The sequence below is a fragment of the Pan troglodytes genome, chromosome 7, assembly GCF_028858775.2.
Source record: "Pan troglodytes isolate AG18354 chromosome 7, NHGRI_mPanTro3-v2.0_pri, whole genome shotgun sequence".
Taxonomy (NCBI): Eukaryota; Metazoa; Chordata; class Mammalia; order Primates; family Hominidae; genus Pan; species Pan troglodytes.
In genome coordinates, this window is record NC_072405.2 from 25,632,345 (window position 1) to 25,652,195 (window position 19,851).

Here is a 19,851-nt window from a genome sequence, read left to right on the forward strand (position 1 = left end):
AGAATAATTCTGAGTTGGCTTTAGATGATACTTTATCCAGGTTAAAGAAATACTAGTTAGCCCAGTGTGGTGGCTCAGGCCTGTAATCCCAGCACTTTGGGAGGCCAAGGTGGGGGGATAACTTGAGGTCAGGAGTTCGAGACCAGCCTGTCCAACACAGCGAAACCCCGTCGCTACTAAAAATACAACAAACATTAGGTGGGCATGGTGGTACACACATGCACTCCCAGATAACCAGGGGGCTGAGGCAGGAGAATCACTTGAACCCGACAGGCGGAGTTTGCAGTGCACTGAGATTGCACCACTGCACTCCAGCCCGGGCGAGAGTGAAACTCCATCTCAAAAAAAAAAAAAGAAATATTAGTTAAGGACAGCTGCCACCAGACAATCTTAGATTCCATCAGAAGGGTTAGATGGGGATGGTAACACATGTAAATGATGAGAATTTGAGAACACACACACCAGACCTCACTAAAGTAGTGAGACACCAACTATGAAATGAAGCAATTTAGGGACAACAACTATTTCAAATTATCTTCTGGTTTAGAACAGCTAGTTTTAAATGAGGAACTATATTGGAACTGTTATACTGTGGAATGTGGTCGATAAATTAAAACACGCATATTAAACAGACTACATTTTTGGTATTTTCTAGTTAGATTTTCTTAATAAACTAAAGATATGATCTAAATGGAATTTTTCATTGAATCAGTAATTGCTAACATGTGGTTTTCAATTGTGTGCAGAACAGTAAGTAGTCTCAGTGCTTTTGTGCACCTATACACGCCCTAGACAGATTATCCAAAGAGTATTACTGTTACTTGGCAGCATTTCTTACTGATGTCAGAGCACAGATTAAAAACTCTTCAGTTGTAAACTGGAAGGGATAGCACTCATTTACAATGCTACTAATAATTAAAATATTCAACATTTTTGATGGCTTACTACTGTTTTTGAGTGTTTATATGATAGGCACTATTATAAGAACTTTGCATATTTTTATTTAATTAGCCTAATTATCATATACAATAAGACCTATTATTGGCTCCACTTTATACATGAAGTGACCAAAGCAAAGAGAGGTTAAGTAACATACTCAAAGTCACACAGTTAGTAAATAGGGAAGCCAAGATTTGAATCCAGACAGAGTATTTCCTGATCCTGAATTCTTAACAAAGTAATTTAAGCCCCAGTGGGAGGAAATAGGTCAGGCAGCACAATACCTTATTAAGATACAGCATAAAGCCAGGCACAGTGGCTCATGCCTGTAATCCCAGCACTTCAGGAGGCCAAGGCAGGTGAATCACCTGAGGTCAGCGGTTCGAGACCAGCCTGGCCAACATGGTGAAACCCATCTCTACTAAAAATACAAAAATTAGCCAGGAGTGGTGGTGCACGCCTGTAATCCCAGCTGCTTGGGAGGCTGAGGCAGGAGAATCGCTTGAACATGGGAGGTAGAGGCTGCAGTGAGCTGAGATCATGCCACTGCACTCCAGCCTGGGTGACAGAGCAAGACTCCATCTCAAAACATAAAGATGCAGCAGAAAGACCTGGCTTCCAGTACCAGTTGTGCTCTCACTCATTGTATGATGTTGGGTAATTTATGTATCTTCTCTGATCCTCAGTTTTCTCATCTATAAAATGGGTAAAATATTAAAACTACAGAGTGTGAGAAGGGGCATAACACTGTAAAACTCCTGGCACTGTGCCTAACACATAGGAAGTTTCAATAAGTATTCATTATAAAAAGAGACCATGAAGGTCTGTATTTTTCCTAAGGAAAGTTGCCTCACTGGAAATCTTCTAGAGTTTTGTTTCCTCGAAATGTGTACTGTAAATTTGGGAGACCATGCTGTGCACCATCTTAAAGTGAAACTTTAAAAAAAAAATCCTAGCAGAATAAAGAACAAAGGCTATAGCAATTCTAAGAACTCTCAAAGAAAGATGCACAGAATTCCGAACTCACATGACTAAGCATCTCTAACCATGATCTATAAAGCTGTTAACAGCTGGATATTCAAAGGGAGCCCACGTGGCTCTACATAACCCATGTGCGTAAGGCCTAAAATTAATATTATGTGTTGCTTCGACATCTGGTAAAACTGAGAGGGCCTCAAATGGCCTCACTGCAAGTTCCCTGCCACGCTCTGCTCCTGCAGGTAAGGTTCCCAAGTGAAACAATTCCTATCCAACAGACCAGGTGCAGTTCCTGACCGTCCCCCAGCAGCAGGTTTCAGTTCCCTGCCAGTCATGGAATGATGCACGCAAGCTAATCGCATCCTCCTGTAGGAACCAAGGGTGACCCCACGCTCCTGATACTACACAGCCTGCCTCTCACAGCCCCTGGCTGTCACTCTGCTCCTCAGCGTAACCTCATGTGCCTCTTCATGGGCTGTGGTGTCCTCCTCCCCTTGGCAGTGAGTATATGTGACTGTTCATCTCACCTGCCCAGTGTCAAGTGCTGTGTGTCTGGCTGTCCCTGTAACCCAGAGCAGGAATCCCTCCCTCACCACGGGGGTGAAAGAATGTGATTACATCCACTAAAAGTAATGGCAAAAACTGCAATTACTTTTGCACCAACCTAACACTACGTGTGGTAACAGCTGATACAAAGGGAAAGATGGACCCTCCACAGGGGCCTTTATATTGAACAGAACTTTAGGTTCATAAAATCAAGTGCACTTCAAGCTTCTCCTAATCTGATCACCAGTTCCCAGTGCCCAAAATTAGCCAAGTCATCTCACCACCAAAATCAAAAGTGTCCCTTTGGTAGCATACGTGGGAAACAGTATTTTCACTATAAAATGTAGTATCCTTATTCATAAGCATAAATTCTTTGGGGGTAGGAATACGTACTCTTTAAGCCTAAAATGTCTCAAATAACCAAAGAGAAGAAAGACAGATCAGCAAATTTATGGAATGTGTACCTGTTTACTTTTTGTGGGAGACTGCCTGTTTTCTATATGGCCATCGATGAGCAATGACAGCACAGATAACTACTCTGGTATTTCAGTGTCTTCCATTAAGCACAGAAATCCACCTTTGGTAATAATACTTCCCTTTAGGAAAAGTCCTAGTCAAATCAGAAGCATTTATATAATTAACCTTGATATTAAAATGTAAACATTGTTATAAAACACAAATTTGATCATTATTCCACCTGCAAAATAGATTTCAGTTCATGGGGTGGGAGAGTGGGCGGGCAGGTGTGTGCTCACTCAGGACTTCCCTGGGGTAACCCCATCACGCAGCGCTGCTTCGAGACACATCTCTGTTCTGTACCTTGGAGGAAGAGCTAGAGCTTCAAGTTGTTTCTGCTTTAAAATCTTAAATATGGGCAATGAATACTCTTAAGCTCTAACTATGCTGTGTGAGTTCATTTTCAGGCCTGGAGGTTCAGTAGAATAGCACTTGGGGGAGCAGGCGTGGAGCCATGTGGGTCTGAGGTCAGCCGGGGAAGAAGCTGCCCCTGAGGTCTAACTGCTAAAAATTCTCTTTCTGAGACAATACACATTTAATCCTGATACTACTCACACTGACAAAAAGTAAAATGTCCCTTGTCTCAAGAATATAAAAAGGGAGTTGCTAGGCACACTGTGCTCACTTTTTAAATATTCTACAGACAACAATAAAACACGTCTGAAACAACAATAAAAGATCGTTTCTCCCTCTCCTGGATTCGTCTTCTCTCTTCTTTAATCAATGGATGCTACAAAAAAAAAAAAATGTGCATGTTACCAGCAACCTAATTTCAAGTGCAACATCATGAAACTTCCTATCTCTATTTATTCTATCTTAAAAAAAAAAAGAGGCAAGGGGCGGCACCTCACGCCTGTAATCCCAGCACTATGGGAGGCCGAGGCGGGCAGATCACTTGAGCACAGGAGCTCAAGACCAGCCTGGGCAACATGGCTTTCCTCGTCTCTACAAAAAATGCAAAACAATTAGCTGGGCGGGGTGGCACACGCGTGGTCCCGGTGACTCGGGAGGCTGAGATGGGAAGATCACTTGAGCCTGGGGAGGTCAAGGCTGCAGTGAGCCAAGATTGTACCACTGCACTCCAGCCTGGGCGACAGAGCGAGACGCCGTCTCAGAAAAAAAAAATATATATATATATATATATATATCTTCTCCACAAATTTGTTAACTTAGCAGGTGTGGTGGTATGTGCCTACAGTCCTAACTGCTTGCGGGGATGAGACACGAGGATCTCTTGAGCTCTCAGGAGTTTGAAGTTACAGCGAGCTATGATTGTGCCGCTGCACTCCAGCCTGGGTGACAAAGTGAGATCTTGTTTCAAAAAAAAAAATCACATCTTCCTTTGCCTCTAACCAGTACTCCAGCTCTGTGCAGGGTGAAATACATTCGGAGTTAATAAAATACTTTAGACCCTAATTCAAGGCTAGGAAAAGAAGAAGAGCGATGAGTATAACTAAAAATAATTTTTATCCCATTCACAGAACTTTCACCACTAAATTAATATTTTCCTTCAAAGTAGCAACAGAGAGGGCTATGTGCTCACTCTGATGAAGCTGGCATTGCTCCAGATATTTTTGGAAGCTTCTAGAATCTGACTGAGACCCTGCTCTACCCCCCGGCTGTAGGTGCACGCATGTGGATACACACTCACACACTCTCCTCTCTTTGTTTATAGCCTCACTTGGCTTTGAATCCAGAAGTATATTATCTAGCTTAAAAACTAAAGTTTCTCTCTCACCTGGCTAGAACCAAAGAACATTTTGTTTTTTTAAACCACCTTTTTTAAAGGTGGTTTTTTGCTACCTTTTACAAGTGGGTGCCAAAGACCATTCTTGCTCATCCGGACTTGTTTTCCTATCCTCCGCAGAAACGGAACTCTAAGCTGTTTTAATGGCCACACGTAACACTGTACTTCCATACCTGCCCTGTGCAATTCTGATGAAAGGGAGGTGTCACGTGGCAGTTTTTGGAAGCCTTCCTTAAAAAGCTGGGCACACACCATTAGCCCTCCGCCACCTGCCACCTGCAGTGTGTGGGTGGTGACTGTACTGAAGTGACCTCTTGCACCAGGCAGGCCATGGCCAAATCCAGGTGGTGGTAGAGCAGAAAGGTAGAAGGAGCTTGAGTACCTGAAGGCTAAGTGGGGTGGGGCCAGGCTACCAGGCTAGGACTGCGCACCCTGGGAATTTTACGCAAGAGAAAAAAATTGTATCCTATTAGAGCCACTGTTACTTAGAGTCTCTATTACAGACAAACCCAATTCTGGCTTTTATAAATAATATTTTAAAAATAAAACCCATGCTCTCTATAACCAAAGATTTCTTATACTGAAGATACTCAAAAGAACATGAAATTTAAAAACAGGTAATAAGGCCGGGCACGGTGGCTCACAACTGTAATCCCAGCACTTTGTGAGGCCGAGGCAGGTGGGTCACCTGTGGTCGGGAGTTCAAGACCAGCCTGGCCAACATGGTGAAACCCCTTCTTTCCTAAAAATACAAAAAAAAAAAACCCAAAATTAGCTGGGCATGTGGCAGGTGCCTGTAATCCCAGCTACTCAAGAGGATGAGGCAGGAGAAATGCTTGAACCTGGGAGGCAGAGGTTGCAGTGAGCCGAGATTGCACCACTGCACTGTAGCCCAGGTGACAGAGTGAGACTCTGTCTCAAAAAAAAAAAAAAAACATAATAGAGAAAAAGAATGGGCCACAGACTTCGGGGGATTTTCTAAAATAGGCATGCCACAGATCTCCAGCACTGAATAAGCAAAGAGATTCCCAAGGTGCCCACTAAGGACAGTATTCACTTGGATGATTAGCTTTAGGGGTTTTCTGAATCTATTGAGTCATTTTCTGAATCATTACATTACTTTCAAATAAACATAGGAAGTCTACATGAGATAAGGACTTAGCATAGTTGTATCATGCCATACCATGTACAGGAATATCCACATACCTTCTGAAGAATTCAAACACACACACATGCACAGCAGAAGGCAGCTAGAAAATGCCTGCTTATGATAAAACTAGAAAAGCAAAGTGTAAAACAAAAACACGCCTCGAGACTTACGTGGTTATCTTTATAATAGTAAGAAAGGACAGGAAATCGCCGTCTACTCCGGAATTTGGAACTCCCCACTATGATGTGTGCCGTGGCCGATTTGGGAACGTACAGTTCAGTAGGATAAGAGTCACAGACCTGTTACCAGAAAATACAAAGAGATTTTTAGGCCATCTAGTAATGCCCTGCGAACTGCCCCCAGAAATTCCACTTCACCACGCTTACAGGTACATCCTTAAGTTCCCTTAACCATGTTACAGAGGAGGCTATTTCGAGGAAACTCAAAGCCACTTCAGAGGAAGGAAGTGCCGCTGATTCTATGTAATCATTCTGAAGGAACGCAAGCTACCCTGAGTGTTCTGTCCCCGTGCACTGTCCCTTCTCTCCAAGGGCTCTTTGTGCAAGACCAGTGACAATGAGGCCTTCCTTTCACCAGAAAGAGACAAACTGCAATTTTGCACCCTGGCTGAGAAAATCTGAGCTGCCAGGATTTGGTTGAAAGACAGAATGACACCGGGAGACAGTTTTCCTAAAACATAAGCACACTGGTTAAGCCAGCAGGTTACCTCTGTGGCTCTGACATGCCCAGTGTGCATTCCTGACCCTGACACATCACACAAGCTGATGCCTCCCCGGACACTCCTGCCCTCCACCTTCCCAAATCCCATCCGTTCTTCAAGGGCCAATCGAAGTTCCACCTCCTTCGGGAAGCTTCTTCCTTGACCTTTCAGCCCATGCAGATTTCCTAATGTGCCACACATTACCGCGCAATGTAACAGCTTGATTTTTGTTTCTTATGTGTTGATTTGATAAGTGGTAAGGATCGATGTACTCTTTCTACGCATCCCTGAGAGTGATTACCACAGTGGAAGGGTGCCTTGGAAGGATCTTGCAATTAAGAACCAGAAATCAGCAGTTTAGAACCTGGCTCTGACTGAGCAACTTCATGACCCTGGGGAAGCCAAACTACACGGTGCACCGTGGTTTGCTAATCTCTAGAAGTGATACTGCAGCAACAATATCTCATGGGGTTGACAGATGGATCAAATCCGGTAACACCCATGGCAAAGCACTTTATAAACCACTAAATCCAAAACAAATGTTAGTGGTAGCAACAGTGATAGCAGTTGAGGCTACTGTTGCTCAACACATTTTGCTTTCACTTCAGTCCATCAGTCTTTTCGCAACGTGAAGATCACCCACATGGAAGTGTCCTGGGATATGTCAGGCACCTCTTTACTTCCTGGATGTCAAACATCTTCCTCGTCATCTCAAGGGAGTCCTCAAGTATGTGTAACAACAGGAGTGTACTAGTCCATTTTCATACGGTTATAAAGAAACACTTGAGACTGGGTAATTTATAAAGAAAAAGGTTTAATGGACTCACAGTTCCACATGGCTGGGAGGTCTCATAAGCATGGCAAAAGGTGAAGGAGGAGCAGAGGCACATCTTACGTGGCGGCAGGCAAGACAGCATGTGTAGGGGAACTGCCCTTTATAAAGCATTAGATCTTGTGAGACTTATTCACTATCATGAGAACAGCATGGGAAAGACCAGCTCCCATGATCCAATTACCTCCCACCGGGTCCCTCCCATGACATGTTGGGATTATGGGAGCTACGATTTAAGATGAGATTTGGGTGGGGACACAGAAACCCATATCAAGGGGAAATACTTTATCTGCAGGTCCTGTGTCCATCTCCACCCGCCCTTATCACTCTGGAAGATGGGGTTGTAGGGGTTGAAAACCCACAACTGAAATCCAAGCCTCTTATAAAGTCTTCTGTGATGATGCCTCCCTTGCTGGCCTCCATTGTCTTTGTTAGCAGAATAGAAAACAACATAGAGCAGGGAATAAAAGGGCCACAGAAAAGATGTTCACAGGCCCAAAGTCTAATTTCAAGGTTCTACCAGACATTTTAGGAAAGAAGATTACCAAAGAGTTTAACATGGGCTGTGGCATTGACACTCTAAAGGAAAATCTGCCAAGAACAGAAGGCTCAACCAACTTGGACTCAGAGAGCTTTAGCTGGGAAGACTGCCATAAAATACGGCACTCCCTCCCCCTTGCCAATCTGGTGTCTGAACCTCCATGAAGTCAGCCAGCTAGAACACTATGACATGGACCACACCTGTTTGTTTGAGGTTCAAGAGACATGTAGTCATTGCACCAGACCAACAACATTTTCCTAAAATAACAGTTTTTAAAAGGAAATGAGTAGGTTTTCAGCAAGTTGGGAATTACCTACATTCTTCCTTGTAACAACACTAAGGAACTGCAAAGTTTCATGGTTAAATAACAGTAACATGCAAGATTTGTCAACATGCTTATTTCACACAGCCTGTTTGAAGAGCAAGAGATAAGCTCCTGCTAGGCCCTTTTATGGTCTTCTAAGACTAAATAAACACCTAGGTTCACTGGCGTCACGGCCCTGTGTGCACCATAGCTGGAATGAGACCAAATAGAGAAAATCAACACCCAGAGGCCCACTCTCCTTGGCCGCAACTCAGGGCCCTCTTGATTCACAAAGGAGCAAGAAGACCACCTCCTACCCTCTAAGAGCACCAGAGCTCTCACTCTGCAGAGTAGAATATGTAGATTTTGATGGCTTGGCATGTGCCAGGACAAAGAGCTCAACAACCTGCGCCCAGTCACCAATGGCCAGGCTTGCATCAGATGTGGAGGCCTCCCCTCTATGAACACAATACCAGTTACGAGGATTTCTGCCTTCCCCAGAGCACTGGGTCTAGGGGAAAAAGCTCCATGGGTCACAGCTTAAGTTATAAGGCATTCTGATGAGTACTTGCTTGGGGAACTCTAAGAAGCTAGAATGCCTTTGAGAAAAGCAGATTTAGGGTGTCGGTTAACACGGGAAGATACAACCTCTTACCAAGCTAGAAGCATGGATATTTGTCCTGCTTTCATCAAAGTAGACAGCACTCTCAAGTGGAAATTAAAATAACAATCCTACCTTGAAAATATAAAACACCACTGAAAGGAATTAAAGACACAAGTAAATGGTAAGATACCTTGTGTTCATGCACTGGAAGACTTAATATTGTGAAGATGTCCATCCTACACAAAGCAACCACAAGGCAATCCCTATCAAAATCTCAAGGGCATTTTTTGCAGAAGTAGAAAAATTCATCCTAAAATTTACATGGATTCTCCAGGGACCCCAAATAGCAAAAAAACAATTTTGAAAAAGAACAAAGAGGACTTACACTTCATAATTTCAAAATATAGTACAAAGCCATATCTATTTTGCAGCAATCAAACAGGGTGGTACTGGAATAAAGACAGAAAAATAGGCCAATGGAATAGAGAACCCAGAAGTAAACCCTCATGTATATGGTCATATGATCCACAGCATGGGTGCCAAGACTACTTAATGGGGAAAGATTAGTCTCTTCAACAGATGGTACTGGGAAAACTAGATACCCACATGCAAAAGTAAAATAAAATAAAGACGGGTCATATCTTGTACTATATAAAAAAATTAACTCAAAATGGACTAAAGACCTAAACATAAGACCCAAAAGTATTAAACTCCTAGAAAAGAACATAAGGGACAAGCTTTATGACATTGGAGTTGGCACTGATTTATTATGTATGACAGCAAAAGCAGAAACAACAAAAGAAAATACTAGACAAATGGAACCATATCAAAATAAAAAACTTTTATACATCAAAGGACACAATCAAAAGTGAAAAAGCAACCTACAGCATGTGAGAAGCTATTAGTAAATTGCGTATCTTAGGGAAATCAAAATCAAAACCACAATGAGATGCTAACTCACAACTGTTAGGACGGCTGCTATTACAAAATGAAAGAATGAAAACATAATAAAACTAGTACTGGTGAGCACTCAGATAAATTGAAACCCTAGTGCACTGTGGATGGGGATATAAAATTATGCAACCACTATGGAAAACAGTATGGAGGCTCTTCAGGAATTTAAAAATAGAATTCCTACATGATCCTGCAATCTCACTTCTGGATGTATGCCCAAAGGACTTGAAAGCAGAATCTCCAAGAGATACTTGCACAACCATATCCGCCGAGCATTATTCACAGCCAAGAGGTGGAAACAACCCAGATGTCCATCAAGTGATGAATGGATAAGCAAAATGTGGTATATCATTACAATGAAATACTATTCAGCCCTAAAAAGGAAGGAAATCCTGTTACATGCTATAACACAGATGAACCTTGAGGACATTAAATGACATAAGCCTGTCACAAAAAGAAAATACTGTATGATTCCACTTATATGAGGTATCTAAAGTAGTAAAATTCATAGAAACAAGAAGTAGAATGATGGTTGCCAGGGGCTGTGGTAGGTGGGAATGGGGAGTTGTTTAATGGATATAGAGTATCAATTCTGGAGTTGAAAAGTTCCAGAGATCTATAGTACAACAATGTCAATCTACTTAACACTCCTAAACTATACCTTAAAAAGGACTAAGATGGCAAACTTTATGTTATGCATTTTTTAAATCACAATGAAAAAAGAAAAGGAAAAACAATCTTAGCACTGACTGCTGCCATTTTTGCAACAAGCTCACAGAGTTGTAGTCAAAATTCTGACAATACATAATGCACACAATGATGCAACATATGTCGCTAATTTTCAAACACCTCAGTATGCCTCTCAGGATTTTGTCTGGTTTGGAAAACCACCTGACAAAATTCAGAGAGAATATAAGAAGTTCAGGGGAATGGAAAATATTTTTCTCCTGAATTTTCTTTACATGCACTCTGCCTTAGTTAATGAAAGTGGATTAGTCAGTTAATCATTTTACCATTTTTTTAAATGAATAAGTAAACCGATTTTCTTTGTGCTCCACTAAATTAATTGACCTTCCTGGAGTGCCCACATCCCTTGGTGCTGTCCTGGCAAGGGGAATCTTTTGGTAACTCTTTCACTCATTCAACAAGCTTTTACTGAGTACTTATTATACGCCAGGCATTACTCTCAGCTGCAAGAGCAGAAATGAATAAGAGTTTTTGGCCTTGAAGATTTCACACTCCCAGGACAGCTGATCTTTGTTAACCGGGTTAGAATCTTCCAGTAAATATATTTATCACCGCAGGTTACTAGCCATCTAAGATGCAATCCAAAAGTGTCACTCAGACCTCCAAGGACGAATCATTCATCTGAGCACTTTAGGGTAAGAGTTGTCAGAAACTGAGAGATATCTATACAGACAATCTTCTTAAACATTTCAGTGCTAAAATTTATTTCAAGGAATTTATGATCAACAGGGAGAAGGAGGAGGTTATGAACAGGACAAAATGACATATATGTGAATAAAACAAAATAATGCATGATACATAAAATATAGCTGTGGAGAATTGAAATAAATGAGCTTTAATAAACTGACTGGTTTGGGTTGTATTTTATATTTTATTCCAAGAGAGTTAGATTAAAACTTTAACCTAGCAATGAATACAAATTACTTTATTTTAATAAAGACAATTTCAAGGGTTAGGTAAAAAAAGAAATCTGAGCTTAGAGACTTAGACTACCATAAGCAAGTGTCTTATAAATAGCGATGGTGGTAAGATGATACAGGTAATAGTAATAATTAGCCTGCCCAAGGCCAAAGAAAATAGCAGAATTGGTTCTAGAATCTAAGTTTTGTATTCTACGTCTGCTGTTATTTCCACCACCTTCAATTGATTCTTTTCCATCAAATGACACTTCTTCACCCACCTACCTCATAGGATTTGTGAGAAGAAATAAGATAAGTTGTCAAACAAGAGAGGAAAAAGTAAATGTTTTCTCAGCCATGGGGTCAAAAGCAAAAGGAATGGATTTGGATCTCTCTCTCTCCATGGATTATTAGTCAAAAATTTTCTGAAATAAGACAACTTGTGTTCTCTTGCTAAGTTAGTGACAAATCAGGATACATCATCTTCCTCCCATTTCAGTGATATTTGCAAAATGAGAAAATCCCCTAGGTTTTTACCTTTTCTGCTTCAAAACAGTTTGTTCCTTGTTAGTTTTGTTTCGCTGTTAGTTTTGTTTTGCTGTGTGTTGCTTCTGAAAAGAAATGCTGAGTAACTCATGTTTTGCAGTCTGTGCAATGTAGGACTTAAGTGACTATATATGAGTCATGTTTATGCGCTAATTCTAGAAGGAAATCTCATCAAAAATAGAAGAACCTGTATTTCCAAGGAGACGTTATTCCACAAGATGTGGTTCAGTCTCATTTTCTTCCTTGCCCAAGGATGTGTCATATTAACAAAAAGAGTATCCAATTTTCTTTACTAAACTTGGATTTTCCTTTCTTTCATTTCAAGGCTAAAAATTCACTGCAAAAGTTAGCTTTAGTATGAGAACAAATTAGTCTGATTACATGAGTCAGATACTTTATAATAATTAACTCTATGGTTGTTAAATTTAAGTGTAATTAAGAAGAAGATTCAGTGTCATGGAAGTGTCCATTCCAGCCCAAATAATCCATAAATTCAAGATATCCTGATGAATTATGTCAAAGAACTGACTTTTAAGATATCAAGATTATAAAGCCATAGTAATCATAACTGGTAAAAATGTAATTGTGGGATTTATACAGCGTCAAATTGGGACAAAGTTTAGCAAACAGACCAGGATTAAAAAATAAAAAAAAAAAACAGTATGCTAAAAAAAAAAAACATGGTAAGAAAGATTGACAACTCAAAACTTCTGAAGACACTTGGAACAGTGTATCAGAATCTCCTAAGACAAGATATCTGCAAGAGCTATAAATTGTAACAAATTATTGGCTACATTATATAAAGAACTACAAATCAACAAGAAAACAACAAATAATCTTATAGAAAAAAGAGCAAAAATGTGAGCAGATAATTCACAGAAGAGTCAACATGAACGGCCAAGAAACACAAGCTTAACCTCACTAATCGATCAGGTCTATGTAAAAACCACATCGAGATCCAATTCATACCAATCAGTTTGGCTCAAAGTTAAGACCAGTTAATAAATCCACATGGTTATATAAATGAAACAATACCAAAAGGTGCATAAAATGCTACAAATAAAAGCAAAGGAACAACAATGCTAAACTGCATCCAGTGGTGCTGGAGCAGGAGAAGAAATCCCACTTTCATCCTTGTGTCCTATCCACCCCATTACCAACACCACTCTAGGTTATCACTTTTGGGCAAACGTGTTATTATTCTCCCTCCTTTGTTAAGCCAAAAGGTATTATACTATATTCACCATATTGTGCCTTGCTTTTTCTAACCTAACAATATATTTTAGCAATCTTTATCAGCACATAGGAACCTTCCACATTCCCTTTAATGGTTATAAACTAACTTAATCATACGGATAGAGCAAAAATTATTTAGCTGGCCCCCATTCCAAGAATAAGGTTCTTGGAAAGTCACAGTTTCCAAGAAACTAATTAAAGATATTTGGGTTTCTTCTAATATTTACTATTATGAACAATGCTTCAAAAAAATAACCTTGGGGTCCAGGCATGGTGGCTTGCCTGTGATCCCAACATTTTGGGAGGCAGAGGCGGGCAGATCACTTGAGGTCAGGAATTCAAGACCAGCCTGGCCAACATGGTGAAATACCATCTCTACTACTACTACTACTAATAATAATACAAACATTATCCGGTTGTGGTGGTGGGTGTCTGTAATCCCAGCTACTTGGGAGGCTGAGGCAGGAAAATTGCTTGAACCCAGGAGGCAGAGGTTACAGTGAGCTGAGATCGCCCCACTGTACTCTAGCTTGGGCAACAGAGTGAGGCCCTGTCTCAATAAAATAAAATAAAATAATAACCTTGGGTATCAGTGTGTGTGTATGCTATTAAATCCACAGAATAAATTCTCAGAAGTGGCACTGTGGGATCAACAAAGAAGAATACCAGCGAATATCACATCAATACCAACTGTCGGGGAGTCTGTGCCGTAATGAGAACTCATATCTTGCAAGCAGGCCAATATGTCCATGCAAACACTTTAGAAAAGAATTTTCCAGAATTTAGTAAAGCTCAAATCTATATACTCTCTAGCTCATAAACTCTACTCCTAAGTAGAAACACAATATACTACAAGACATATACAGCCCACTTAACAGCTTTATTCATGACAACAAAACACAACAAACAAAAGAAAAAAAGAAAGAAAGAGGGAAGGATGAGTAATTTTTAAAACTATGGTATATTTGTGAAATGGAATACAACACAGTAGTGAAAAATGAAGGAATCAGAGCTATCAGTATCAACAGTTACTAATCTCTCTATGCCTTAGACAATTACTTAATCTCTCTGTCATACTTTCTCCATTTGTAAAGTAGAAATAATACTACTATACATAGAACTAATATTTGCTAATATTTATCAAGTTTTTAGAACAGTACCTGGCATGTAGTAACTATATACATGTTTCTTAAACGAAATGGATCACAAATACAAATGTTACCATGTTGAGTGAAAAGTCAAACTTCAGAAAACTATATACAGCATATGCAGACCAAGTACAGACAGTATAAAAACATGCAAAACAATACCACATACTACTACAGTAAGTCCTTGCTCAACAATGCCCTTAGGTTGTAGGCAATTGCAACTTTAAGCAAAAGAACATAAAACAACACCTTTTTTTCCTCATAGCTATCACAAAATGATGTCGAGCAAAATGATGTTATTTGAGAATCTCCTGTACATCGTTTCACTCAAAGTCGCAGTTTCCAAGAACCTACTGACATTAAGTGAGGTCTTCCTATATTTAGAAATGTAGACATGCTATAATAAAGGCAAAGGAATGGCAATGCCAAACTGCAGACACTGATGCTGGAGCAAGAGACAATTTGGAAGGAACATCTGGGAAATTAACTAGCACTGGCGATGTTCATTCTTACACAGCACATGGATCCCTGGTGTTCATTCCTTTATTCTTCAAAGTCCTGTGTATGCCATAAGAAATAAATAACTTTTTTTCTTTTTTTCCTTCTCTACTTTGTAGGATGATTTAAGTAACTTTTATTCTAAATGAAAGATACTCAGTGGAGGAAAAGCAATAGGGTATATACTTCTGAAATAATTACAAGCAAATACAGGGAAAAACCATCCAGTCACAGACATGAAAAAGGAAAAAGCATAATTGACAAAACATACAATACAAGATATCTAGAACAACTACTTCAGGGCCCAAGCAGTCCTCTCTCCATGGCTTCACGAACTGTTGGGATTACAGGCATGAGCCACCATGCCTGGCTTAAATGCGTATTAATAAAGAAATATTTTAGTACTTTATAGTACATTCATTTGACGGACTACTGTACAATCATTTCATTGATTAAGTACCATATAGCAATGTAGCAAATCCTCGTGAGACTGGGCGAGATGACTCACACATAATTATAGCAATTTGGGAGGCCAAGGGAGGAGGACTGCTTGAGCCCAGGAATTCGAGACCAGCCTGAGCAACATAGGGAGAACTTATTCCTACAAAAACTTTGAAAAATTAAGCAATTATGGTAGCATGTGCCTGTAATCTTAGCTACTCAGGAGGATCGCTTTGCATCCGGAGTTGGAGACTGCAGTGAGCTATACTGCACTGTACTCTAGCCTGGGTAACAGAGTGAAACCCTGTTTCCTTAAAAAAAAAAAACCCCGAAAGAAAATCCCTGTGACAAGGTCAAGAAAATAACCAGAATTCAAAATATGTAACTGGAAATGGTCATTTATCAGAAGATAAAATACAAATGGTCAATATATAAAAAGCTACAACTCAAGAAATCAAGATATGAAGATTAAATTAAAATAAGAAATCACTCATTATACCATCAAGGTACCAAAAGATTTTTAAAAACTAACTCTTTACTGGTGAGGGTATAAGGAATCAAGCATTCACAATTGAGAATTTATAGACATTGGTACAACCTTTCCACAATTATTTTTGACAACATGTACAAAACTTTGTGTAGGTGTTTTGACATTAAAATTATACTAAAATTCTATCTTTTAAAAAAATTAAAATATGGGCAAAGGTATAGTTACCAGGATGTTCTCCATTATTTAAAATAGTGATGAGTAATGACAATCTAAATGTCTAAAAATTAGAGAGCAGGTAGATATTACTTGATACAGCCATACTTAGGTAATACTATGCAGTGTTTTAAAAATATAAAATATAATTATTGACAGAAAAATGTCTCAATATGTATGTGAAGAAAAGCAGAATATAAGGCACATGTAATGATTCCATTTTTGTTATATATGTTTAAATAGGTTTGTGTGTGCAAACATAAAAAAATTAACATACACATTAAAATCCCAGAAGACTATTGGCCAGATATAATAACGGTGGCTATCTCTGAATGATGGCAGTTTTAGGTGATTTAATATCCTTTTGCTCTATGTTTTCCAATTTTCAATAATGAATATGCATTACTTACATATGAAAAAAGTTATCAAACTATACAGATGAGAAAACAACTGAAGGAAAATTTTAAAACATAAGAATGTTTTAAAAATGGGATGGTGGGTTTGGGTTTTTTTTTTTTCCTTTTGTAAACTCTCTAGGATGTTCTCACATTACTTTTGTTACTTAAATATTTTAAAAATCAATAGTGAAACCACCCCTGATCTGTAAGCCTGTCAGTAAGGAGAAGATGGGATTAATTCTGCCACTCTAGCTTCCCTGCCTCTCCATATTCCTTCCTGTGAGTGTAGACATGTTTCTCTAGGGAAGCCTCTTGGTGACCTTGTGTACCAAGCAAGGACTCAGTGAGCACATAGAGGAGCCGGTGCCAAACTGCCTTCAGAGTCTCCCTGACTTGCCCACTAATCACTCACTACACTATAAAAAGACCTGATGGGAGAATGAGATCCTGGCCAGCTCTCCCACCAACTGCCTGTCCACAAGGCCTGCCACCCGGCCTCTCTGGGTTTCAAGTTCTGCAACCGTAAGATGAAGGGTCTGGAAGGGGTGATCTCTATAGCAGATTCAAACGTTTTGATTCTAGGTCCAGGTTGGAAATACAGCTGGCACTAACCAAGAGAGACCTGGAAATCCACACATGGATATCTACAAAGAGCTATAAAACCTGAAGGAGATAAAAATAAAGGGATGCTAAGCTGGCTGAAATCCTAATTTCACGTGGCTTCAGTGTTTGGGTTTCACGCACTCACTCTGTAGTCTCTATTCACATCGCTGAGCTGCCAGTAATGATTAGGGAGGCCCATCCGCTTGTATTCTTCACTAAGATCGATCAGCACCCAGCCTTGCTCTCTTTCTTCTTTATCCAGCATGGGGTTGAATGAAAAGCAGTATAACTCCTCATATTTCACTGCAAGAAAAGGTAGGATAAAGTTAAATCAAGCTTAGTCAAAACCAGAGCCAAATCTCCCCGAAAACATTCTGTCCCACCTGGAGTGCCCTGAGAGGCCATCCCAACCCCTACCCCCAGCACACTCCTGGGAGTAACCTGTGTGCAGTGGATAGGGTCCCCCACTTCCTCCCACCAATGACAAGATGACCTTGGGGTATCTGAACTCAACTTGGCAGTACCTTCTTTCCTTTTAGAACACAGGGACATCTCCATTTTGTGCTTTTTTTGTTGTTGCTTTAAAAGCAAATATATTTTCCAGACCACATCAAATATGGAACATAAAAATTAAGAACATATGCATTCATTAGGCATGAAGATTCCATTTTTTTAATGCCTATCAAGCTTGGATTTGGGATGGCCTCTCAGAGGCAGACACAAGGCCCAGGCCAATTGCACATTTTGATGCTCACAGGGTTAAAAAAGAAAAAAATAATAAAGTTGAAAAAACTCTGGAATATATTAAACGTTTGCATTGGAAACATCTGAACTTTAAACAACTACATAAATATTGTAATTGTGCTGCTCATTTGCATAAGATTCATAAAAAAAAAATCAATTCATACTGCACAGCGCTGTGCTCGTGGGATGCGAACTGAAGGCTGCATCATGATGTGCCTTCTTTCAATCCTGTCGTGTTATCTCTGTCTTTATATACTGCCTTTGATGCTTGTGAAGCCCAATAGCCCCACTGTTTCCCTCTCTCCACTAAAATCTAGGATTTGATTTTCTTGCTCTGCTCTTGCCATTTAAGGGAAGTGTAGAGACCAGCACTATCCAACAGAAATATAATGTGAGCTATGTATGTCATTTTAAATGTCCTTGTAGCCACATTAAAAAAAAGTTAAATTAATTTAACAATCTATTTTATTTAGCCCAATATATCCAAAATCATTATCCCTTCAACATGTGCATGATAAAAAACTTACTAATATTTGATACATTTTGTTTTGTGCTGTCTTTGAAATTTCAGGTGTATTTGGCACTTAACCGCACACCTCAGTTGGGAGTAGCGCTGAACAGCTATCTGTGGCCAGTGGCTACCACCTTGGACAGTGCAGATCTAAGAATTTCTGATGATAATAAAGGATAGCTGATGCTCAGACCTTGTTTTGTTCCAGATTCTGTCGCAATTAAGTGCATTAATCCAGTTAGTAGGCAACACTGATGGTCCTCATTTTACCAACGAGAAATCTGAGGCAAACGGGAGGCACACTCCCTCCCTCAGAGTCACACAGCCAGTTACCGGAGAGTCCAGGTTTAAATGAGACATCTGGCTGCAGAAGGCCTGCTCCTAATTGTAACACACCCTCCCCAAACACAGATCCTTCTCTCTTCTTCCTTCCTCGTTCCAGGCCCCTAATCTTCCTGTTTTTCTCCAATATATTTCTTTCTCATAGCTTTCCTAGGTCCTCCTATGTCCTTAGCATAGTGATAGTATTCAGTGTGAACAATTTAAGTTTCCTAAATACATGTATGTGTAGCCCTTTATAGAATCTTGCCACCAGCAAGAGGCTGCAGCAACACACAGGCAGCCTGACATGAAAACTCAGGTTTCAAACTTGTTTTGATTGCTATTGAGATGACTCATCTGCATGGAAGAGGAAAGATAAGGGTCATATTTTAAGCACCAGATTTCTTCATTTTTCTTGAGAGTAAGAAGCAACTGCTGTATGTCAGTGAGATAAATTATATTCTATTTCAGTCTTTCTCCATGTCATGTTTCTAAACTTCAAAACTTAGAGTACGGACTATTTGGACAAATAACAAAATACGCACATCCAGGTGTGCTCACACACAAACCAGAGCAGACGCTTTCCGTAAAATCAATTTCTTATCATCTTAGCTAATGTTGCAGACAGCATGTGAAACCTCAGATCCTGTTCTGGGAACAGTTGGCTCAACATTGACACATCTTTTCCATCTCTAAGTACCATTTTCATGACTCAGGCTTCTGCTACCATAATGTTAACCACAAATGCAAGTTGTTTAGGATGCCAAAGGAATCTCTTGAGAAAGCCTCCGTTCCCTGAGTGAAAGAAGAGCTACTGAATATGGGGTAATAATGGCAGTTAAGTTCTCTTTGTTAAATATTTACAAATAGCTTTAAAGGTAGAAGAAGAAAAACATCCTATGACTACTGACAGTTTTCTGTGTGTGGGCTGATACCTGTTTCCACTGGGAAGAGGCAATGAAATTATCCATAAATTACAGCAAGAATAATTTATAACAGACATTAAGCAGATCACTGTTGAACTAGGAGACGTTAGGATGGGTTGACACTGAAATTATGAAATTTTCCCTTCTTTAAGGAAAAGGGTGATCAACCAATCCTTATGCCCAATTTAAGGAAAATTGTACACGAGGGCCAGGAAAAGCCCATTTTTGTCAGCCAACAGTCATGTCAATATGGGCAAGCTTCTTACCCACAGGCAAGCCCAGATACAGCCTGCAGACT

General features: G+C 39.9%; 1 protein-coding gene across 1 annotated transcript in view; it reads right to left on the minus strand.

Moving 5' to 3' along the window:
• The window catches only part of MTMR7 (myotubularin related protein 7), a 115,466-nt gene that overhangs the window by 46,617 nt on the left and 48,998 nt on the right, over positions 1-19,851 (minus strand). Inside the window, exons 4-5 of the mRNA XM_016959125.4 lie at positions 17,197-17,354; positions 6,047-6,175 (exon numbers count right to left, since the gene is read on the minus strand). Of these exons, the coding sequence (XP_016814614.2) occupies positions 6,047-6,175; positions 17,197-17,354 (287 nt within the window). The remainder of the gene's footprint in view (positions 1-6,046; positions 6,176-17,196; positions 17,355-19,851) is intronic.